The 24869-nt window shown below is 45.0% G+C and overlaps 1 protein-coding gene across 1 annotated transcript in view; it reads right to left on the minus strand.

The window, feature by feature from the left end:
* Positions 1 to 24493, minus strand: part of LOC128302253 (uncharacterized) — a 63997-nt gene extending 39504 nt beyond the window's left edge. Inside the window, exons 1-5 of the mRNA XM_053039035.1 lie at positions 22564 to 24493; positions 22057 to 22192; positions 19836 to 19949; positions 19138 to 19231; positions 18642 to 18771 (exon numbers count right to left, since the gene is read on the minus strand). Coding sequence (XP_052894995.1) covers positions 18642 to 18771; positions 19138 to 19231; positions 19836 to 19949; positions 22057 to 22192; positions 22564 to 24493 — 2404 coding nt within the window. The remainder of the gene's footprint in view (positions 1 to 18641; positions 18772 to 19137; positions 19232 to 19835; positions 19950 to 22056; positions 22193 to 22563) is intronic.
* Positions 24494 to 24869: the final 376 nt, after the last annotated feature.

Here is a 24869-nt window from a genome sequence, read left to right on the forward strand (position 1 = left end):
CTAGACCGTATCATATGATTAATGTATTTTTTTTAATAATACAGCCGGATATATGTCCGCCACTGTTCGACCACGTAATAAGATTTTGTCCTATCAAGTTACAGTGTTGTGGACAGTCAGTTCAAGCTTTTAAAAGATGTTGAAGTATGTCATAACGGTAGCAGGCGAAAAAAAAAATGGAATTATTATTCAAGGCAATGATTTTAATGAGGCTAGCCCTTTTTTCAGCACCTTTCACTTCGAGGGTATTCGAGAACCAGTGGTGTGGTTGCTCGTTAATCACCACAAATCCTTTTCAAATTTCGATCAAATACAAAAGGCGAATACACGGCAATACACGGCAAACGAGCGAAAACATGAATCAATATCAAGTTGACAGCAGCAGAGTTCTAGGCACGACTAATCACTACCACTTGGCTAATGCCGTTCTTGTACGGATGGTAACACACACTCGCCTGCTCAGTGACCGGATGATGCTTGTTTAGTACGCTGGTTCACAGCTACCAGCGCCACTGGATTTGCTTGATGGATTTCCAATTATTTCGTAGCAGGATTACAGCGCACGAAAGTGCATCTGGTATTCAATTATCAGGGCACAGGCGACATAACGTTGTGCAGGCGCATCCATTGTGCATTGAGATGGGTGCCTACTGGCTGCGTCAGGTTTGATCATAGTAGCATATGTGGGAGAGTTTTGGGGTGGTTCCAACAGCCTATTTATTACACCGGATTATATTGGGGCTGCAAGAGAACCGCGTGTGGCAGTAGGCTGTCGCAAACAAAACCATACACGACCTTCGCTTAGTAAATCAATCACTTTCATGGCCAACTATGTATTTAGTGTCGTGTTGCGTTATTAAGGGGCGGTTGTAAAATGATGCGTAAAACTGTGACGCATGTTGTGTGCAGGTTAAGCTGTTTTTTATTCTAATTTTGTTGGACATTTTCTTCTCACAAAACTACAAAAAGCGTTTAAATTTGAACAATTAATTAATTAATTGGTGCAGTATCAAAATTCAATGCTATATCAAGCACACTGACACTTAAAGTGCTAAAAATGTTAAATGCTATTTCTCTATTTTAAAATGGAGGTTAAGCAGTCACAATAATAAAGTAAACCGCTCGTGAAGCAATTTAAACTGAAAATGAAATGAATCAAAATTCAGAATAAATTCTGGTTCTTTTTCAAATACTACCCTTGAACCGCAATAATTCACACCACTGATGTTGATTAACTGTTTTACCACTAACTTCATTATGTTTTCATTATTCAAATGAACAATTAAAGTATGTGCAACATCTTTGATTGAAAAAGACCAGCAGCACACCTTTCTTGTTGAGGAATTAAGCAAAAAACGGGATAAAAATTGTACGATAATGACGTAGTTGAATAATATAATTGAGGTTTCGAGAAGTATCTTCAGTTTCATGAATATTTAAATCGAATTCAAATGTTCTCTACGATGAAAACCGAACCTATCGCGTCGGGTGATGATGTAAACGTGTGCATGTGATACGTTGAACAAATAAAATTAACAGTCCGAACAGATAGCGTTGAAGGGCGGTTTTTCGTTAAAAAGGATATAACTAGCTTTAAAAACCGCGAACCATCTTTTTTTTTTCATTTAACTTATTAATTTCTTGCTACTCGTACAACAACAATACCCCATTCGTTGCACTATGCTCGTTACTTAATAGCTTAAAAAACACGGTAATTGGCAACTGCATTCGACTCCCCTTCGTGAAAATGGCGCTCATTATGTAACGGTAAACGGGGATGTGTTCTCGGTTCGTCCATCATTTTCAACCGCCAATTGATGCCACGTTCCCGTCACTCACGGCCTTACATTCTCATGCGCTCATGGCGCGGCAGTCAAGGGACAATGGGAAAAGGGCTGGTTTTGCGAAAATTGAAACTAATCCGACAAGTGTCACCATCGTTTGGAGACGGATCGGTTTGAAAATCATCCTGCCTCGTTCACGCCCCTTGGCCAGCGGTCGGGGGGGGGAGGGGGTCGCATAATTTCATTTTGCACCGTTTTCACACGAATTCACACTTATCTTGCAATCGCGGCTACCGTTGGCGTGCTGCACGGTGTATATTTTTCCCGCGGCCACGGTAAAGTCGACAGGTTTTCTTCACTACATTAACCACGCCCGCCGTCGATCATCACCAGCATCATCATCATCATCATCAGCATCAACGGCCACTACCACCAGCATCTGCACAAAGCTGTGGTCACCACCACAAGCCATCACCGCGCACTGTAAGAAGGGGTGTGGGATTTTTCTCCGCTTCGAAGATTTATTTCTTTCGCACTGTTCTGTCGTTCTGTGATAAATCATATCCACACGGGTGGATTGTTTGATCTATCGGCAGCAAAACTCCCACAGTTATACGAAGATAAGCACACACACACACACACAGGACATAGACACACACACACACACATCCGTAGTAGCACTAGTACTTGTTTGAACCGCGATGGTGTTGTGACTTTTCTTGACACTGCCCCGTAACCGTCGGTTTTGTCTTAAGCGATTGCACAGCGAGCAAGTTTAGCCCTGGCACACAATAGAATCAAGATATATCTATCAGCCCTTTGGCAGGAAAATGTGGTCTACCTCCAACCGAATCGGCCTATTCACTCACATTCCCCCCCCCCCCCCCCCCCGTTTTCTCACTCCCACCCCTAGCGCCATCTATTCCACCCCCTGTGCGCTGTGTCTCGCTCGCACTCACTGCAACGGTTTGGCTGGGGCTATGCTTCAACAAAAACTGTTCTCGCGTACTGTCACTTACCAATCCTGCTTATCTTATCTAAGGGGTTTGTTTTCGTTTGTGATTAAAATAACTACCACCACAGCCACGCCACAACCACGCAAAATAAAACATCCCCCTGCGAGCTTTTCGATGGAAAACAATGGAAAACTTTCGCCAGGATTTTCCGTGCCGTGATTTCGTAGGTGATGCTGTCGCTTTTCCGCATTGTTGATGCGAACCCCCGTCCTTGCGTTGCCTCCGCTGTGACCACTAGCGTGGGCACGACTTCACACACTCACGGGGCGATACTGGGACCGCACCCAGGACCCTTCCTGTTTGCGCAAAACTCATCCTCGGCGTACGGGAATCCACGGATATCCGGTTGAAGTTTGAGTAGTGAGTACGCTCAGTATGCAGCCGGGCATTGAACGTGTAAAACAAACTACAGCCAACTACTGCAACGTCGTGCACACCACATGCCCACTCACAGAAACACATTCGGCACATTTTATTAGTTGCAGGCAAAGAAACATGGTCGAGCGAAAGTTAGGGAAAGAATTGCGTTGTTTGTAAGCTAACTTTCTATCGCTTTCTACGGTGCGACCATAAACTGCAGGTCGTCGTCATATTCGTTTGCCCAAATTGGGGGTAGATTGTGCGCGGCGCAATTTGAAAATCTAAGAAAACGGTTTACACACCCATTGCATTTCGTTGGCAATGATAATCATGTGAAAACGAAAGGAAATTAAGGCAATTGGGTTTTTTTTTTTGGGCACGTAATTTGTTTCTTGGTATAAAATACAGAATAAAGTTGTTTGAGTGCAGTGTGAAGATGTAAAAGTAGATATTTTAAAATTAGTAATATTAAACGACGGATATATTTTTTTTCTTTACATTTCCTTTCCAAAATCACACAATAAAGAAGCGTTAGACCGAAAAGAAAAACCGTCACATTCAACCGCACACGGTCGCTCGATGCTTGAAACACGCCTTTTTCTTTGTATGGAGGAAAAGTATGAAATTTTCCACTCGATCTTGCGAAACACACTTCGATCACTGGTACGATCGCGACGGTGCTATGTAATCGGCTGCGGAAAAGTAAGCCATTAAAAGCTGGATTTCCTCCTTCCTTCCTTTTTTTTTTGGCACGGAATCGGTTTCGGATGTGGTTCAATCACAATCAGCGCTTGCTGTGACGTAGCGTCCATTGGTCTATTTGTAGCGCGGCGAATAGCGTTTTAACGTGCGAAGAAATTGGTCGTTAAACCATGGGTCAGTTTAATAGTTTTCTCTGCATTTGTTTCCCTTTCGTTTGCTTGGGTCCGTTTGTTGCCAAATATCGTTTTCACACGCACAGAAAGAAACGGGTGTGGAAGCAAGAAAAAAATAAAGCACACACACACACACACACAGTGGCGGTGACGATGTTGGTGGCCAAAGCCGTCGGACCGAGCGGAAGACCCTCCACCTGCTTACGTGTACACCGATCGCGTTGGAGGCGTTATCCGTACGCTGACGATATTGAGCTAGTACTGAGGAGACGCAACCGTTGGGCCGCTTGGCAAAGCAACAAGCAACATGTTGAATTCAGTGTGAGTGCCGCTCGGAAAACTGCGCGCGCGTCCGTGAGCACCACCGTGGAATATCTACGCCCTCCCGTACCCGTGCTCGGTACGCACGCTTCCAGTGAGCGCTCTTTGTTAGGCAGTTTTTGTGGATGCGCGCTGCCCAAGCGGTTTGGTGAGTGATCGGCCATGTGACCTGTTGACCGGCGATGGTTTGTTGGCTTCGGAAGCAATCTAGCAGAAGCGTTCGACCGGTCGGGCTCTGATGAAGCGGCACGCTCTTGGATAGACAAATGCAGTTTCCCGATGACAGCAAGTGGGCCCACTCAGATGTCAACCAAGTGGAGCTCGTTCAAAAGAAATACTTAAGGAAACTGTCCATTATTGGAACATCTTTCACCGAATCAGTGTTTTGGCAGTGGTGTTTTCTGTTCCAGTGAAGCTGCAAAGCACACACATACACACCATAGCCGCCCAACGCTTCGGAACTCAGGGTGAAAGAGAACGAGCTAGAACGACAACAAAAAACTGATAACATTGGGTCCATCTATCAGACGTGAAAGTACTCAACTGGTCCGTACTGAAGGGGATAGTTTGAAGGATTGTTTGAAAAGCGAACATTAATCTGACGGGCACCTGTGTTTTATGAAAGCAATATTTGTCAAAACCTTTCAGCAACTGGTGCGTCGGTAAATGTCGTGCTCGATTAAGAGCCACGCTCGTCATACTTTGAAGCAGGGTTATTATTTTCGTTCCCTTTTGCCATCCCTTCTCCTGCCTCGAATACAAAAGGGTGCCACGTTTGGTGTGTTTTGGATGGAGGCGCCCAGTACTTTACTTCACTGCAGCCTCACAATTACCGTGGGATGCCCCCGTAGTGAGTGAGAAGCTGAAGGAGCATTTTTTGAGGATAGCAAAACAACAAAAAAAAAGGTCACCATGTTTCATCCCAAAACTGCTTACGCAAAAGTGGGTGTGTTCCACAAGACAAATGTTTTGTGGCGTGGTCATTTCGAATGGTCTCCGAGGCACGCTTCGGGTGCCACCGTTTGCTGGCAAACTAACAAGTGATTGCTGGCAATAATTGATAACAGTGCATGAAGCGCTCAGCTTTTACGATCGTTATCACCATAAAGATGCAAATGATGGTGTGTTAAAGGCGGCCCTCTTTTCTCGGTATTCGGTTAAACGGATTGTAAAACATATGAACATATAATGCGGAATTCAGCGGAAACATTCGACGCAGAAAATATACGGTATGGGTACTTAAAATGGAATTCAGTTTATTGCAAGGGCATGCCTGAAATGTGTTGTTTGATTAAACATTTTCTGATGCTTTTTGAGAAACGCATATTTGGCTATAAATTCTTAATTGTTACCAATTGTTACCTAGAAAAATACAAATCACGTACAAATAATAGAGAAAAGGCTTTTGAAACAATTTACAAGGAAATATATTTAATACAAGGAAATAAGTATATATTTTTGTTTGAGTTTAAATTATCTTCAAAAATTCTGCCTTCTCTGCAAAAATAATGCAAAATCTATTTTATCTGGCTTTTTTTGGAGTTTATTGTGCAAATTATTTTAATTTCCACCAACTACTCAATGTAAAACATTCATTCAAATGATTTACCACAAATTGTACAGTGTTCTGTCCAACAGTTCTTGGAAGCTGAGGCTATGCTGATACAATCGCTATTGCAGATTGGCATTTTAGGTTTACAAATTTGTTCTATTCCGAAACCATCCCAAAGGCAAATGGAAGCGGGGGTTGGTGGTTGTGCGAAAAATCGTAACCCCCTTGTACAATACCCGCACCACAAAGGAATGCTTGGAACAATGTTTGAATGGAATACAATTTTGAAGTTCCAGCGTTTAAATGGTATTAGCAGTCGTTATAAAGTGGCTTCATCTGTCCCACAACAACTGGGAACTGAGGGGATTTCCCGGTTTGGAGGGCACCGGTGATAGGGGGTGCATGGGAAAATTGAGAGAAAAGGTGAGAGCATTTCAAACCGCTCGCAATGAGTGACTGAAGCGTTTTGTTTTCGGTCCAAGCAGCCCGGATCGTCCGTTGTACACAGCGCGGGTGTTGGTGTGGTTGGGGCGTGGGCCGGATTCACCCGATACACGATGGTGAATGCAACAATTTGCCATTTGTTCAAAAGCCGCCGGGGTAGGCAGAAGGTTCCGAAGCGCAGCGATGCTCACTGGCCCAGCGTTCCCAAAACGGAACGCGGCACTCAAACACACACCCAGTTCGTGGTGTAGTTGACGGTGAGTGGCTTCTCACGTGACTGGCTCATAGCCAACGCACTACCGGTGAAAATCCTTGGCTAGCTGGCTGGCTGGCTGGCTGGCCGAATTTCACTGGAAGCCGAGTGAGTGGTCGGCCGTCGTTACGAACCGGCTCGTAATGCTGAGTGCCGAACCGGCAGCGTGAGTGTCGAATTGTGATTACATAAACCGTGCGCGCCCGATCCAATTCCCAACGGTGTTGCTTGGGATGTGGTTTTTTGTTCCCCCCCCCCTGGCAAGGGAAGCGACAGCAAAAGGGACAGGCAGCGCCGCTTCGGATGTCGAGCCGAACTGGGGCCCTGGGTCGGAAACGATACGGCCGAGTGCGGCCGAACAGCCGAACTGCGTACGGTTTCCCCCGATGAACTTGACACGTGGGTCAATCAGTTGAAAATCAGTGCATTTTACCGCCCTACGGAATGATTTCCCTTGCATTGCTGTCCCCGAGCGGGACGGTACGGATACGGTGTTGCTTGGGATGTGGTTTTTTGTTCCCCCCCCCCTGGCAAGGGAAGCGACAGCAAAAGGGACAGGCAGCGCCGCTTCGGATGTCGAGCCGAACTGGGGCCCTGGGTCGGAAACGATACGGCCGAGTGCGGCCGAACAGCCGAACTGCGTACGGTTTCCCCCGATGAACTTGACACGTGGGTCAATCAGTTGAAAATCAGTGCATTTTACCGCCCTACGGAATGATTTCCCTTGCATTGCTGTCCCCGAGCGGGACGGTACGGATACGGATACCCATCCTCTTCGCAGAGCAGTTTTTTATTGTTTTAAATTTCCCAGGACAGCGATTTGCACCTCACCGAGGCCACTTAGGCAACGATTATCAGCGAAACTGCTGCGCGGTGTTGCTCTTTTTTTTTGTTACCTTCGAGTCGTTCGAGGCGAAGGATACATTCTGAAGGCTGATAAAAGTCAGTATCAGGTTTGCTACTTAAAGATGATTTTCGACCAGTCCAGTCCGGTCCTGCTGCTGGACGAAAGCGAAATTTGTTCGAAAAACTTGCCGACAAGGGAGAGACGGTCGCAAATATTTGCCGTGAAGGTTCGGTATGCGGGACCTGCGGGATGGAATTATGTAAATTTGATTCGTTCTCGATGATTAATGGTCCCACGGCACCTGTGGCTGCCGAGTGCGAGACGAAGGTCTCTCTGCGCGTGATTGGGAGCGGTGTTTGGGATTTGGGACTTGAGTTTCACCGTACGTGGAACAGTAATTATAGGTTCTCGTTGTCCTATCCGCAGCTAGACAGGTTGGGGATGGGAGTTAAGCAGTACCAGACACGGTCTATCCTCGATTGCGGATTTACACATTGTAAAACGGATGAAAGGATTCCTTTTGTGTGTTGTTATTGTAACGCAAAATATAAAAGCTTCGAAATAAATCAACATCACATTTCCACACGAATAATATTGCACTTTTAGTGTTTTTGCGCACGCCAGGTTTCGGTTGAATTCAACTTTTGAATGGAAACGTCCGACATGCCATGTTACGACAATCTTCGGCGCAGATTTCCGTCTTGAATTCTTTCCGCACGAGTTCCGTTCCGTTCCCAAAACTGAACCGTCCCGCTTGGCCTCAGCTGCTCGCAGTGCTCGCCGCTGCTGTTTAAAACGGTAACGTTTGCCCACGTGGGGTGCGAAAAACGCGCGCGCTTCCACTAACCTTCCGTACGCGTACAAACCGGATACCGAACCGGAGTGAACCCAAGGCCCGCGCGGAGTAGAAGAATTTCGGGAGCAACCGTCACGAAAAGTCACGATTTCCTCCGGTGTCCCCGTTCTAGGATGGGTTTTCTTTGTGCGCTGTACCGGTCACCAACCGTCGCTTTCCGCTTTCATTTCCGAACCTGCCGTACCGAGGGAGGGATGCGGTTCTGTTAGATAACTCGCAGGGAAACGTAGAGCGAACACAAAGCAAAGGGCAATACGGTTGTCTGCATGCCATTCCGGTTTCGAGTTCGTGTTGCAAATTCACCTGGTGGTCGGGTTTTGGCAAAACTTTCCATCCATCGGAGTGTGGCGCGGAAAGAACTCTGCAAGGCTGGCCGGATGGATGTAACAGTTTTGCAGTCTCCGAAAAATGTAGGAAGCATCGTAACACTTATCATAGGTTAAGTTATCCGTCGTGGCATTAGACAGATGGTGGATGGGTTTTTCTCTCTCGTTTTTTTTACTGCAATTCGAAAAGTTGCTATATTGCATCTTGGTGGTAAAAGAAAATGTGCTTAGCATTCCATATTTTGCAAAACCATCTCCGATAACCGATCGCAGCATTACACTAGTTGGGAAACTATCTCGGCGTTCTCAAGGATTTTTTTTTCTCCTATCGTTTTGTACATACTTTTCGATACCTGTGGGCAATATCGATTGCGGAAGATGCAGCTTGTAAGCTTGGTACATTGTGCAGGGGATTGAAAATTTTGATTAAATACCAAGAATATTTTGAAAGGAGGAATATATCCAAGGCTATCACATGCGGCGACAAGGCGACAAAAAATAAGTTCTGACATAACGCTCGAATAAAATAATGTTTTAACCAGCTTTTAGGTAGCTCGGAGCAGTATGCTTTACAAGACGACTCATATTTCACATCCAATCCCCAGCACGGTAACGATCGTCCAAGCACATCGCCTTCATTTTCTCGCTCTCAGTCTCCGAGTTGGTTCAGATCGCGTCAAAAAATAAACTTCGCTCCAAACAGTCGAAAAGGATTATCTCTTCTGGAGACACGGTGAACGAATAAACAGAATTAAATTCATTAAACTGTACTTTTATCTTCATTAGGTGCTCGACCGGATACGGCGTTAGTGCAGTGGTACGGTACGAAGTTACTTAACTCTTGGGAGTTTCAGCCCACAACTTCGCCTGTGGGAGGTTTTTTCCGACCCCAAACCTTGGCTGGCTGCAATCATGCTCGTCTGGCCGTCATCCATTGCTTCCGACAGTAGCAACAGCTGGATGTCGCTCGTTCGTCGCATTTTCGGGGGCAAAGTAAGTGACTTTGCGCGGTGGAAAACTCAAAAGTTAGGTTAGTGCTAAATTTAATTTATCAACTATTTGCCACTGCCACTGCCAGTTGCATGCTGCCGTTGGATAAGTTCGGAACCCGTTTATTTTTTTGGACGTTTCCACATTGAAGTTTGCAAGAGATTTTCTTGAAAACCGTGACGTTTCACACTCAAAACTGTGGCTTTGTTTGTCTGGAGAATCGTTCACAATATTCATTTAAGTTGGTTTATAATGGTTGTGCTTGTTTTCATTAGTTTGTCACTTCAAAACAGTGAGTATTTGACTGGTTGCAAGGATTGAATGAGAATTTGTTGTGTTGATTGTAGTTATGCAGCAAAAAGTGCTGTGGTTGTCGTTTGCAATAAAGTTTATACCTTTCTTGTGCCCAAATTCCGCTCTAGAAGTGTTGAAAACTATTTTACTTTTTCAGTTTAAAACTCCTTAAAAGAGTGTAATACAAAAAAACATTGCTCGGTTATGTAGCTATCGTTTAAAATTAGCATGTTGTCTGGGGCTTTTGATGAATGTTTTGTTTTTCTTTTCCTTTGGGTAGAACGATTCTTCAATTCATTGCATGATCATGAGATCTCATCATGTATGCGGTACCGATCACTATGTCATCGATACCTTTTGCCTGACGTCTCATTAGCATGCATGAATGTATTTTCAGGCACGCGTCTTGTTACCAGTGTCCTGTCTTCTGTATAACCACTCAGAACCCGGATAATGCAAATGTGACAACCTGTTAGACCTTCGCAGTCGCAGTCTACGGTTATCCCACGCAACTCATCGTTTGGTCGGAAGAGATCGGAAGGTTTGTCGTACAATTGAGAATCATTCCCTGGTAGCAAGGGAAATCTCACTACATGTGACAGATCTGGCAGATATGCGACTGTGTGGTTGGGTTTTTGGTTGCTGACGTACGTTATCTGCATCGGGTACGTTGTAACTCTTCACAAAAAAAGCTATTAGCAAGGAGCAACAACTGGGAGGAATGCAAAATAGGTTTCGTTCAGAGTATATTGGGAAATCGTTACATGTGTATCATTGTGATTTGGGTAGCTTCACTTAACTGATAATCTATGACTTGGCAAATTTCTTTTGTGGTGAACTATTTTTTTGAGACCAGAACTGAGCTTGGGGTGCGTTGGAGTTATTTTTAGTACAATGCTACTTTTGTGCTTTGAGAAATCATGGAAAAGAAGGATTTTCGCTCGATGATAAAGTATTGATTTTTGAAAGGTAAAAATAAAGTTTAAGCCAAAAATTGACTTGATGAAGAGTTTTTGGACACTGTTTCACCAAAATCAACCTTCAAATATTGGTATGCTAAATTTAAATGTGGTAAAATGAGCCCTGAGGACGGTGAACACAGTAGGCGGTCGAAAAAGGTGGTTACAGAAGAAAACATTAAATAAAATCAAAAATTATTAAGAGCACCCATAATGAGAAGTTGATCGACATAGCTGACACCCTAAAGATGTCTAAAGAACGTGTTAGACATATCGTTCACCAGTATTTGGATATGAGAAAGCTCTGTGCAAAATGGCTGCCGCGTGAGCTCACATTTGACGAAAAACAACAACGGTTTGATGATTTGGAGCAGTGTTTGAAGCTGTTTGAGCGAAATAAATCGGAGTTTTTGCTACAATATGTTACCATGGATGAGCCTTGGCATTTCCACTTCACTCTAAAGTCCAATAGACAGTCATCCGAGAGGACTGGACGCGATGAACCTGCTCCAAAGCGGGGGAAAACGCAACAATCAGTTGGCAACGTTATGGCGTCAGGTTTTTGGGATTCGCAAGGAATAATCTTCATCGACTATCTTGAGAAAGAAAACAACATTAATTGCGACTATTATATCAAGTTATTGGACGAAGTTGAAGGACGAAATTGCCACATTTGAAGAAAAAAAAAAGTTTTATTTCATCAAGACAACTCACCGTGCCACAAATCAGTGAAAACAATGGTAAAAATTCATGAATTAGGCCACGAAATGCTCCGTAGATCTGGCTCCCAGTGACTAACTTCATTTCTCAGATCCCAAAAGGATGTCTTCTGAGGAGAAATTTTCGTCGGATGAAGAGTTGTTCGCAAAGGTTATCGAAAAATTTAAAGACCGAACGATGACAAACGTTACAAAATGAACAAATTTATATCCGCGATTGATTTCTTCACACGAACGGACCGGACCAAAATCCCATTCGGACCAGTCCCCCGCAGCAAGGACAGACTATCCGGCTACGTGGTAAAATAAGTAAGCCAGAAAAGGCGACCTAGCAGGTCCGTTACGCCAATAAGAGAGAGAAACTCTTCGATCGCAAGTCTAAGATTATATTTCTATAAGGTTCCTATCCCAAATAAAAAAAATGGTAAAGCAACAAATTTATAAGCCGATTTATTCATTCAGCAGTAAAGTCTGTCATCCGTAACGTCAACAATATGTTATTATATATTAGTCAAGGAAGCTACTATATTTGAATTTTATTTTTAGGATATAGCTACGCTAGAACTCTCCTGTTTGGTTCGTCAACATTTAGCTCATTCCTTGCGATTTTTTGCCCAAACCAGATAAAGTCCCTTCTAAGGGACATAACGAATGGACATGCAACCAGCGAAGGGCACACAAGCCACATTAATATGCTTGAGAAATAGAAATATACACGTATATTTTTAGCAGCGTTGGTTCGATCCTTTACCATCACTGCCTGGGGTTATGAAGTGGAACTTCTGCGAATGCGGCCCAGGGTAGTAAAGCGTCCAGGGGTAGGATCGTTTCTATGATCTGTTTTTGTTCGAGGCTTTCGGTCATGCATGAGCTTTGTCGAACCTTTTTGGAACAGACAGCGCTGCTTCCCATCGCCTTCCTGCCCACGCCCACGCGGTGATGTTACACCGTACAGGCCGGGCACAGTGTACAATCAAAAGGCATCATGTGTACCGTACAGCTTTTGCTGCTGCTGCTGCTGGTGGTGGTGAGTGTGTGTGGTCGAACAGGTGCAACTTGTTGCTTCATTATGTTTTAATCAACACAAAACCTTGTGCCGCACGAACGCTAGCACGAAGGTGAAGGCGTAAAATCAGAAAGCCATCCATGCGCACCGAAATGTTTGATGTTTGAAGTTATAGCACCCGTCCATTGCCTGGACTCGGGCCACGTTTGCCGGCATTCCATCATGGGCAAACTTGAGTGAACTAGCGTATGAAGGTCAAACGAAGCCCAACTCATCGAACATGACCGGGTGAATAATCAATGTTCGCTGTAACAAGGGGTACATGTTGCCTCAAAGCGATAGTTCTGATACCATATTTGAAGAAGGGCACATGGTGTGTTAAAATAAAATAATCAATACGCGTAACTCCATTTGTTCAATTTCATACAAATGCAATTTTAAGTAAATTTTTTGTATAATTTTCTGTACCACACTTACCAAACGGAACAGCAAAATCATCTGACCATGGTTGATTTTAACGTTGTGTTCACTTACCTGTGAAAGAAATAGAGCAAAAGAAAGCATTAAATGAAGGCAAAAATGATTGAACACAAAATACAATTAAAAACGGATAGAAAGGCCGGCAGCAGGAAGCAAAAGGGTTGTGATCCAAATTAAGTTACATCCGCGCTCTGGCGTTTCGTGAGCTTTTCGTTGGGGGAATTTCTGTGGAAAACCATCGTCCAAGATGTCCAAACGATAACTCTGAAGTCGTTTGTCTTTTTTCTTGTTTTGCTCCCTGCATATTTGAGTGAAACAAGCCAAGTTTATTCATACGACGTCGTCAGTTTATCTCCACGAAAAAAAAAAAGAAATGGAATACCATAATTGGAAAGTCTCATGATGCTTTTCGCTCGGTTACACAATAATATGATTATTAGGTTTATTAGGGGTTTTCTGCACGCTTAGAGTTTGCTCTTGCAACCAACCAACGGGTGGTGGAAGAATGTTGTGATTGATGCGATACCGTTGTTGAGCTGGACCCGGGTCGAAAGACAAATTCAATTGAGGTATTAATGTAAAATTGATGAAGTTTAAAAGCGAATATTTTGATATTAACTTAGAGATTAGGGAGAAGATGTCTTCAGTCACCGTTGTGTTGAGCGTATGTTGCATCAGTATTTATGTTTAATAAATTTAGCTTTCTTTTAAAAACCTCGTTTATAATCCATAATTTAATCATTTTTCGCTTTTTGTGAGCGAATGTTGTAACTTTACGAGCTGACACGGGCTTTTAACGAAAACGAAACGGTTTCGCATTTGAATGGCCATTTAGGTGCTACCAAAAGCGTAAGCGTAACTGGTGAGCTTTGGCATTGGAGTTGGTTGTACCACTGAGGATCTTCAAGAATTTCACATTCTTTGTTCGCCAGGTATGCAAAAATTCTTGCTGCTTCTTGGATGATGGCGAGGCACCGAATATTCAGGGCGCATTCAGTAGCCTCCCCCTTTTTTTTGTTGGAGGTATTCCGGTTTGGGGTAGTTCCACTCCGCTGCGGAGCTTTTTTGGGAGAATATTTTCTTGGCGTTTGATTTTTGCCGGTTTTTTTTCTGCTGCGCCCCCCTGCTCAATGTCTGGTCTGGAATATTTGTGTGCAAAACGTTCGCGTGGTCTGCGTGCGTTGAAAAGGTTGACATTTTTGTTTCTGCTCCGTTATTAAGTATTTATTGTCGAGAATGAAATGAAACAGCTTTGAGCTATTCGACAGTGATGCGTCGCTTACGAGTTGTTGACCAGCTGCTAGACGATGAGTCTATTTTCGGTTTACGCTTGTATGTTAGTGCGCAAGACATAGAAGGTCTTAATGAAAATGATATTTAAATTTGAAGAAAAGTGCTGATAACCAGATTTAAAATCGCACGAATGTGAATTAGATAATCTTTTGAAGGTCTTGAAGCGGCTTCAATTCGTGTGGTATCCATTTGCCCTCCTTCTGTATCATGCTTAACGCATTCAGCCTTGATCAGCTCTTCTTGCGTTTGGCAGTGATTTTCCTCCAGTAAAGCCGTCAATTCTTGGTCGGCGAACGTTTTGGGCCTTCCTTCACGTTGAGCATCCTCCACGGCGAAATCACCGCTTTGAAAGCGTCGAAACCAATCCCGACACCTTGTTTCGCTTAGAGCAGCATCGCCGTAAACACTCGAAAGCTCTCGATGCGCTTCGGCTGCCGTTTTCTTCGCTCGAAACAAAAACAGCAACACCTCCCGCATATGACGCTTATCCGGCTCAAAATCAGACATTTTCAAGCACAAGGAACTTTTACTCGCACGAAATAATCACTAATCTGTTTACTCAGTTTGATTATGTCATTCCCGTACTTGATTTATGACGTTTGTAAACGTCAAAATCGCGCCACAGTCCACAGTGGCCCCATCGATTTAAAACGGCCGTTATTTATTCGCGGCCCTAATATATGTGCAAGTTTATTATGTTCTTCCTCAATTAACTTGTTAATTCATTAATTCAATTCAATTCCTCAATCAACTTTATTATAGAGATGGTACGATCATCAGATACCGGCATACTCTTCACTGTGCCGCCGTTTTTCTTCGTGAATTGCCCGTAAGATGTCGCTAAAAGCAAAGATAATTTAATCATTCTAGCGCATAAACTGTTGTTGATTGTTGAACCGCACAGCATAAGCCCCGTCCAAACTGTGGTACAGTCAACAAGTTTATGTTTGGCCCGTATACAAATGGCTGCCACTTTATTCGCACTCTTGGTAACGATCTGCCACTCGAACTCTTCCGACGCAATGGCTTTCTTCCATGGTTACATTTTTCCTTATAAAAGGCTTCATACCACCACCATTTGTGGGGATGCTTGCGTAAAGCGAGATAGAAAGCAAAACAAAAAATCTAAACTCTAACAGGTGGTCGATCAAGTATAGGACTGCCACCGCTGCCATCGCTGGCTGCCACCGTAGGAGTTTTTATTTCGCTTGTTTTTTTTTGTTCAAACCCTCCAAGTTGTTCCTTGTTCCAATCCACCAGGGATCGTGGGAAGGGAAATCACGGCGCTCTACGTTGAGATACGTCCCTGGGCCATGGGGTTTCTAAGGGATACGGTACATTTGATGGCCCCGACTGGAGAGCTGTTGCTTGCCGAACAGCCAGTCCGATAAGGTCGTGAGACCCCGCATGGCATTGTTTTTTCTACTCCACCACACCCAGTCGTGGCTGCTTGCTGTGTCTTGTTATTTCCTTTCCACATAAGCCACTTGCTTACAAAAAAAAAAAACAAACACCGAAAATGGATAACCAGTGGGTGTACAGCAGTCCATGCGGCGAAGCAAATGCCTTTTCCAGGGATTTCGCACTGTTTTCTACCTTCCGCGTACCGGGCGGCGGAGAAAGTGGTTCGAGTGCAGTCCAATCGAACGCAAGCAAACTGTTGCTGGTGAATATTTATTCCGGTGCCCGTTCAAAACGCTTGCCAAGGTAGCGGACGATGAAGTCGTTTGGCTGCTGAGATGTAGCACGGACACCTCGTAGCTGGGCGGCAGTATGTATATCAATCGTACCACCATCAGTTGGCAAACACTCAACTTCACTTCCAGGGAATAGGTATGGGGAAAAGTTTAGCTGGCTTTTATGATGGTTTCGGAGCATTTCTCTTAATTTCGTGCCGTTTCCTGAAAAACTCCTCGTTATGCTGGTGGGCGTATAAAGTGTAATATGATTGTGCGCGCACAAAAAGCATGTGTGTATCGCCTAATGAAGATAGATCTGGGATGACGGTTCTGTCTGTTGGCTCGAGATGGTCAACAAAGCTCGCTCGGTTTTCTGACCACCGCTCGAGTACGAGGAATTCCCCGAAAGGCGACATTTTCCCTATTTTCCCTAGCAGGGCGGCTGCTGGGATGGCCACCGCGGTGAGCCACTGTTCTGCGGCGTGTAAGCACTGGGGAGGTTTTAGCACCGACATGGAGAACAAAGTGCCATTAAATTGCTTTTATTTGCTTGCGTCTACATCCGATGAATTAATGTAGGAAAGATGAAAGCATTATTCACCCAGACTCGGACGACCGTCGCGCCCGAAATGAACACAGGGGTGGGTATCCCATGACTCTTGGCCGGTGCTGCCTAACACAGTGACGATCGGTGGACGTGATGCTGTCTTTCAGCCACTAACGTCACCAATATGTGCGGTAGCATTTCTGTGCCAGCGAGTTCCCTGCGTGCCGAACTGGGGACCCACGAGTGCCACGAGGAGGAAAAAGGATAAACGAGAAACGAACGACAAGATGTTCAGGATCAACAGGAAATTGGAAAAGTGGTTTCTCGGGTGTACGGTGCCAGTGTCGCTGGTTTTTTGTTATTAATATTTACTTTAGCTATTTGCCTCCCGGGGATAGAATTCGAAGATTAAACGGTACCGAAATTCCGTTTCTGCTCCTTTGCTTTCGATTATTGCGATGACGCCGGGTCGTATTTTATGTTGGTACAATATTTCAAATTACCTTCCGAAGGGTGAACGTGGGGCGGAACGAAAACGCTGAAAGACAGCAGCTAAGTTGTTTGCCACAGTAAGGGGACGCTGTAAGGGTGCATGCACGGCACTATGCAATAGCAGCGGTACTGCGGTTGTCAATTTGAAGCCACCACGCGACTGATGCGAATGATAGAAACGCTTCAAACTGAAGTGAAGTATGATCGACATCTCGTGGATGAATGATAAGAGATTGAAAGCTATACTTTTTACTGTTCAATGTCAGTATGTCAACGAAACATTTCAAATTCAAAAGGAGTGTACTGATGCTTTGTGACATTTTTGATTACGTATCAAATATGCTCTGTGCATATACACATTTCTAAATGCTTGCTTGTGGAAACGGAAAGCATTTTGTCTCATTCTCAGTTAAAAACTTGTTTAAAATTTTAAACAGTAACGCTTTTTAATTTGATGTTTACCAATTTTAAATTTTAAAATTACTCTTAAAATAATAAAATAAAAAAAAATAATATAATTTTAAATTATATTTTAAATTATGACAAGTAAAAAATAGTTACTTGTCATTAGCTTCTAATAATTCCAGATAGCAGCAATTATTAAAACGCTACAATTATGTAATCATGTACAAGTACAATTATGTACTTTGAAGATGATTTTAAATTTGATGAGGAATGCCGGTTGAATACTATAATTATCATACTTTATCACGTTACAATGGCAGTCAATTAAGTAATTAACTTCAGCTCGTTCGTTCAATTTAGTGTAATCAGCCCAAATGATCTATTTGCAAATGTAAATTCGTGCCGGAAGAGATTACTGCATAACAAATTACGCTACGGCACAAAAGACCAGGCGGCTCCATCGGCTAGCAGTGAAAGACCACGCGTCTCCATTGTTCGCCAATCAAACACCAGGCACCTCCATCAGATTGTGCGTTCAAGATGATACTGAAGTTCAACCAGTTAAAGTCCTCTTATCGTAATTCATAATTGACCCGTTTAGCATGATATTTGCCTCGACCTATGTGGGAGCGAATTACTCCTGTTCGCTCATAGGATGTTCGTTTTTCCAGCTGGTTACCTCAAGGTTCTCGCGAATGATCCGATAACCATTGTGAATAAGTGCGTTTGCAGGAATGAGATTTTCCCCTCCGTGAATGAGAGAGCGGTGAGATGGTGAAGCTCTTAAAATAACATGCAATGAGCGAGCCCGAGAGCGAATTATTTGGGCATGCGCATAACGTCACATTTAAAAACCTTCGAGCTTTACTCTCGTGCCCATGCTGGCAAGCGTTATGCTCTGAGAAGAGAATGGAATTTATTTGCGAGAAAATTGTAACGTGAGATTGCTTTGAAATTTGCTTCATCTTCGAAAAGCTTTACGGTCAGTTGGAGTACAGAGCGACGATGGTGAGGAGCAACCATCGCGCAGTGGCTGATTTGTTAGCAAAAAAAAATGACTCCCGATCACAATAATTACGCCCTGCAATTATCGCTTTGACCGGTGACTTTGGTTTTGTGAACCATCCCCTCAGCGCAACTTACCCATATCGTCGATGATGGGAGCCATCCGCAGTGTGATTCCAACTAATAGTAGGCACATAATCAGTAATAGGCATGCGGTCGCAATGATTGTCCATCTGGCACGTTGCGGCAGATCGTCCGGGTCTATCACCTGGAAAACGGGAAGAAGGAAATAAAATGAAATCCCCCCTGAGAGAAACAAACAAAATGTCAGCGTTGGTAATCGCAGACTGGTATACAAGTTGGTATTCGATGGAAACAGCACGTCCTGTGCGTTGACTTGACGTGACCGTGACGCGGCTGATGACGGGCCATTAGGATTAGGCTCGTGCCACAACAGGTACCGGACCGGTGTGTGGAGAACGTGTAAAATCCGCTTCCGCACGTGCAGCACCTGAAGGGTGAGCATCATTTCCACACAGCGAGAATGCAAACAAAAGAAAAAAAACACCGACCCACCGATCTAAGCCCCGGTGATGGCGGTGGTAACGATAAAACATCCCGCCGGTCGGCTTACCTTTACGCTTTGGTCGTCCAGGTCGTGCACCAGAATTTTGCGCTTCTTGTGTCTTTTCTTCTTACAGTGTCGATGGTGATGATGATGATGTCTGCTTCCGGGATTTCCGTCGGTTCCGTGCGGTAAAGGGTGCAGGTGTACGAGGATCGCAGCCGGGGGTGAAAAGAAAAGAATGAACCGTGAGATAAAAGTTAATTGATTTTGCTTGTTTCTTTTGCCCGGTTCACATGGCCGGCATGGTGGGTGGGGTCGGGTAATTCGCCCGGCTATGCTTATGCCATTTTTATTAGTTCATCTTGCGATCGGGTTTGGTGCTTGCAGGGTAAGAGTTTTCCACCGGCTCGCAGTACAATATGGCGGTTGAAACAGTAGCACTTCGGGGACAACCGCCGCCAGGGCGTGCTGCTTGGCCGAGCCGAGTCACCGGGGAGTCCTTGTTTGCCAACACGACCCGAGATTCGGTCTCTTGAGTCGAGCACCGTGAAGGGTAGGTCTTCAACCACACCCAGACTCCAGCTCGCCTCCCCTCCGCCTGATCCTTCGTCTCGTATCGATCCGAAGTGGCCTTCTTGAGGCAGGGCCGCCGTGTCGTAATAGGCCAACAGTCACCACATCCATTCCGGACGCTGAGGTCCAGGTAACCGGTACCGGTACCGAGGCACTTTATGCTTGCTCGTTATCCCGTAGCCAATTCTTACCTGTGTTTATGCTTCCTCCTATGCTCAGGCACTATTGAATCCAGCTCCCCGTGACGTTCGGATTCAATTTGCAGTGAAACATCGTACATGAAGTCTTCGTCGTAGGGGAATTGACTACGTTGTGCCGGTTGCGGGACAGATGCGTTTGATGGGTTTTGGTCGGTGTGCGGCAAGCGGGAAGGCAGACAAGGCAGGTGTGTACATGCGAGGAACATTGAGAGAAACAGATAACAAGGTGGTACGGTGAGAGACGATCAGCAAAAAAAAACCCATGACCCGCTGCTGGTGGGTGGAACATGAAGGGAAAAACAAGAGAACATGGTGTTGTACGGTTTGCAGCGCGCTACATGGTTTTCTTCGAGGCTAACACCATAATAATATCTCATGCGTATGGATCCACACACACACACACATGTGTGCTCGTACGCGGTTACTCTTACTCTGAGTAAATCCATCCATCTTGATTCCAATCGAAAAGGACGAACCATTGCTAAGGTGTTCTCGTCCGAAAAGGTAATTGCAGAAGTTCACAGATTGTGGAATCGTTACCAGCCGGCAGCGCGCCGTGACCGGAATCTGGAGGTTACTGTCGAGTAACCATGCTCGAGATCTTATTGATGGCTCTTGGGAAGGGGGGTTTTCCGGAGGTTCCCTCAAGTACAAGTCCGTATTCATCCTAATGAAAGGATGTACACAAATTAATCTGGTTCTGATTGTAATTAGCGACCAAGTGCGTGAATCAGCACATTCCCAGCTCATGCTTGGTGGTCGTTGTCGAGCGATTGTGGTAGAAATCCTTTTAGAGGCGTGATTTAAAGATATTTATTACTTTGTGCTTCTGATGTATGCTCTCACACGGTGAATGGAATTAAGGAAACTATATGTCTTCGACACAAGTTGTGGCTGTGTTAACATCTTTAAATTGAGTGAACGTAATAGAATTTGAATGTACATGAATCTTAATTATAGCAGCATTGTTTCAATAATTATTTACCTTAATTATTTAATTTATCATACTTGCCAAGTGGATTTAATATTAAACGAAAACATGTTATTTTTAATGTTATATTCAATAATCAAAAATATTAACTAATACGAGTTTGTTAAAATATTTGCACAGTACTTATTCTTAATATTTATAATGTTTCGATACAATAGAGTTGAACAAATTTACGAAAAAAAACTAAAAAACTAAACTAAAATAAAAACATGTTATTTATAATGTTATATTCAATAATTCAAAATATATACTAATAAGAGTTTGTTAAAATATTTTCACAGTACTTGTTGTTAATATTTATAATGTTTCAATGCAATGAAATTGAACAAATTTATGAAAAAAAAACTTAATAAAATACCAAATGTAATGTTTAAGATAATTAAATGATCGGTTAATTTAAGCATGTCATTTTTTTTCTATGGCTAGTTAGTATTACGTATTTAAACAGAACGTTTGAACAGAAGTTAAATAATAGCGAATTCATATAAAAAATCACTTACTGGGAAAACGAAACATGTCACATAAAATGCAAAGCATCAAATTGTTGAAAGGTCAAGTCTAGAATTTGTTTTCAATTCTACGAATAAAGCTCTACGTGAAGAACTAATTAAACATTCTTGATGTTTGCTAGAAGGCACGAGACTTTACGGCAAAATGATTTGTTTTTGACATTTATTTAATTTAAAATTAAGCTTTTCTTATAAGAAAAACTTTATCCAACAACACAAAAAAAGGCAGAAAGGTCGAGAAAAACTTTTTATAACTAAGAGCAAAGCGAAGTAAGGCCTAAAGCGATTGAATATTTAATTGGATGAGGTACACTGTAACAAATGAATTTATTACTGTGATTTCTAGGGCATTAAAGACTACCTGATTTACTACATTGTTGACAATTTTAGGTTTATAATGATCTAGAGTTAGGTTACCAAACAAATATCAAAATATTGGTCACACTACGCGTGTAATATCATCAATCAAACAAGTGCAAGATGGAACTGGAGTGTTGGCTGAGAGTTACAATACTTCCGTGTGTAGTGCAGCACTTGTGTGGTGCAGATAAAGACTAGAAGCACTACTTCGTACAAACACACGCACACGTGACACGTATAAGTGCTTTTATTTCCTGAAAGTTTGCCCCAGTTACTGTTCGATTTGACAAACCATTACGTGCTTCATCGGTTTTGCGGGGCACAGAGTGTTCTCATACCGTCTCATACTTACAGTGGTTGATTCGGAGGACGGCTGAGGATGCAATGCTGGAGGCCACTGCCGCCGACGGTACTGCCCCCCACCGCCCCAGTGCCGCTGCTCGTCGACGGGAACACTATGACCGGGTCCGAACATCGCTTCAAATATTCTAGAACAGGAGGATGAGTGGAAAAGTTACTTTGAGAACATCGACCGTTCCAGTGACATCGACTTATTTGCTGGTGGTGGTGGTGGTGTTGGTGGTGTTGGTGATGATGGATGCGAACACGTTCGTGCAAAACGTGAAAGGGAGTGCTGCTGGAAGAGCATGGTGCTGCAGACAGAGGAAAACCAGCGAAGAAAATGATGGCTACTAGATGATTGATCGGTGGATTTTCAAACTTCCACTTGAGCTACTTCGACTTGGGACCTTTTTTTCTATCACAAACGTACTGGAGGAATTGGGGTTAGAGTACTACACACACACTCACACACAGACACGTGACACTGCCATTGAACACACTTTACTGTCATACTTACTGTACTTCCGCTTGTTAAGCTTCTCCTCGTCACTCTCGTTGATGTCGTACCCCATGATGTAGGAGGAGTAATCGTCACCATGGCCGTACGCGCTGCTCTTACGATGGTGATGGTGTTCCTTGGCGCTCGATCGCCTAGTGCCGGTTGTGGTTGGCCGATAGTGCAGCTCAACGTCGCAGCTGGATTGTCGAAGGAAGCTACGCGACTTACGTTGGGTTTGTGGCTGATTTGGTTGCCCTGCGCCGGCTAACAAAGGCTGCGAGGCTCCGGTCGACGCCGTAGCAGAGATTCCTTCGGCCGCGTTGGGTGTAGGGACCGATCCTTTGCTGGCTCGCCTGGAAGGGATGGGCGAGTGGCCGTCGGCCGACGGATGTGGCTCGCCGCGACCGTATGGGTCCGACAGAAGAATCGACGGCGATGAGGGCCGATGGTGCTGCTGGCGAGCACTGGTGGTAAGATGGTGCTGCTGCAGCTTGACCAGATCACTAACCGGCGGTGAATGTCGTGCGGTAGATGCTATCACAGGTAGATTGGATGCCGTCAGCTGGTTAAAGCTTTCGATGAGTCCCAGCGGAGGCGATGACGGCGCCTCTTGCTGCTGCTGCGGTTGCTGTGCCGACGCGGCCCGACCGATGGACACCGCACTGGCTGAATGATTGCTGCTATGGGGTTGCGTTAATTTGTTTCTCTTACTAGCGCTACTACTACTGCTATTATCGCCTAGAACTAGTGCTGACTTCTTGCTGCCGCTAGCCACCTGGCTGGCCGGCTTGTCCTTCACTATCACAGTGGAGTTGTTGTGTTGCTGCTGCTGCTGCTGCTGATCCCGATCCGACTGGCTGAGATCCACCACGAACGAGGTATCACAGTCGATGGCGCTCGCTTTGGTCGATGACTTCGTCTGCTGGTAGGTGGCCGTGCTGAACGTCAGGTGGCGTCCCTCGGCCGCTGGCTTTTGGCGTGGCAGTATGGGGCTGTTCTGGGCGCTGATCGATTTCGCTTCCAGCACTCGCAGCCGGCTGGCAACGGCATTGCCCGCGGAAAGATAGGAACCCATTCCATACCGCGACCGGGTCGCGTTCTTGATGATAGATATCGGTTCCGACGCGATACTGCGCCGCATATCGGACACATCACTAACGCCGTCCAGTTCGATCGAAACGTTCGTCGCACTGTCCTCCAGGTCGTAGTGGGCGCTGAGCGGGTCCGATTCCGGCTCGATCTCGATCGAAACCGGCTCCAGCAGCGAGGACTTCCTCGGTCCGGTAGCCGACGTGCGGCCACTGCTTTTACGGTTTTCCAGCGACTCGGGACTTTTCGTTGAAATCGATTCTGCTCCGGACGTCCGGGACGCTCCAGTGGCCCGGCTACCGGCTGCTAGCGACTCACTCAGCGGACCATTCCCGGCGTCCCCGAATGGCCCGGGTTCCACGTTCGTTGTTGTCACAACCACATTCCCATCGGCATCGACCAGCGACGAAAGGTCACCGATCTCGACAATAACCTCATCGGCGCCATCGCTGATGGTGGAGTTTTCCACGCCAGCGTTCGCCTCCGGCACCGAGGCCCCATAACTGTAGCACCCCGCATCCGGCCCCTCCCGGAGCTGATGGGACACGCTTCCTGCCGTACCATTGTGACCCGGACACAATGGTTCACCGGCGGCGTTAGCCTCGTTGCTGCTATTACTATTGCTAGCGGAAACCTCCCGATGGCAGCAGCTGCCTCCCGCACCACCCGACGATACCTTGCGGCCGAATAGGATACGCCGCAGCAGGCGCGACTTTTTGTGCCGCTTCTTCAGCTCACACTCACGCTTGATTGCCAGTATCTTGTTTTCGACGAGCGTCGAAAAGACGGCCTCGAATTGGATGGCCCGGTTCAGGTCCTCCAAGGTGCCATTCGTACACACGCCCTTGTCCACCTTCATCGTTGCAGGACCGGGGGCCGTGCGGCCGCTACCTCGCCGAGGGCGGAGATGAAGGTCACAAACGGATGATTGACTTTGCCAGATTTGTTACCAATGCGCTACGAACGGTGGCACCGTATGCAATGCGGCCGTATCGCAGCGAAACTAAACGCCCTTGACGCTTGCTTCGGTTATCTGCGTTGTGTGATTTTTCGTTTGTATTTTGTCCACAGTTCCTTGCGCCACATCTGAACTTGGTGCGGAGGGGTAGACGTGCGGGCTTTGTAGTTTTAGTTTTTCATTGTGTCCGGGACTGTTGCTCTCGTTATGATGCGTGTTGTTCCAGTGAAACCTATATTAATTTGCATATCAATGTGGTGGAGCAACATCGCCACGA

The sequence above is a fragment of the Anopheles moucheti genome, chromosome 3, assembly GCF_943734755.1.
Source record: "Anopheles moucheti chromosome 3, idAnoMoucSN_F20_07, whole genome shotgun sequence".
Lineage (NCBI taxonomy): Eukaryota > Metazoa > Arthropoda > Insecta > Diptera > Culicidae > Anopheles > Anopheles moucheti.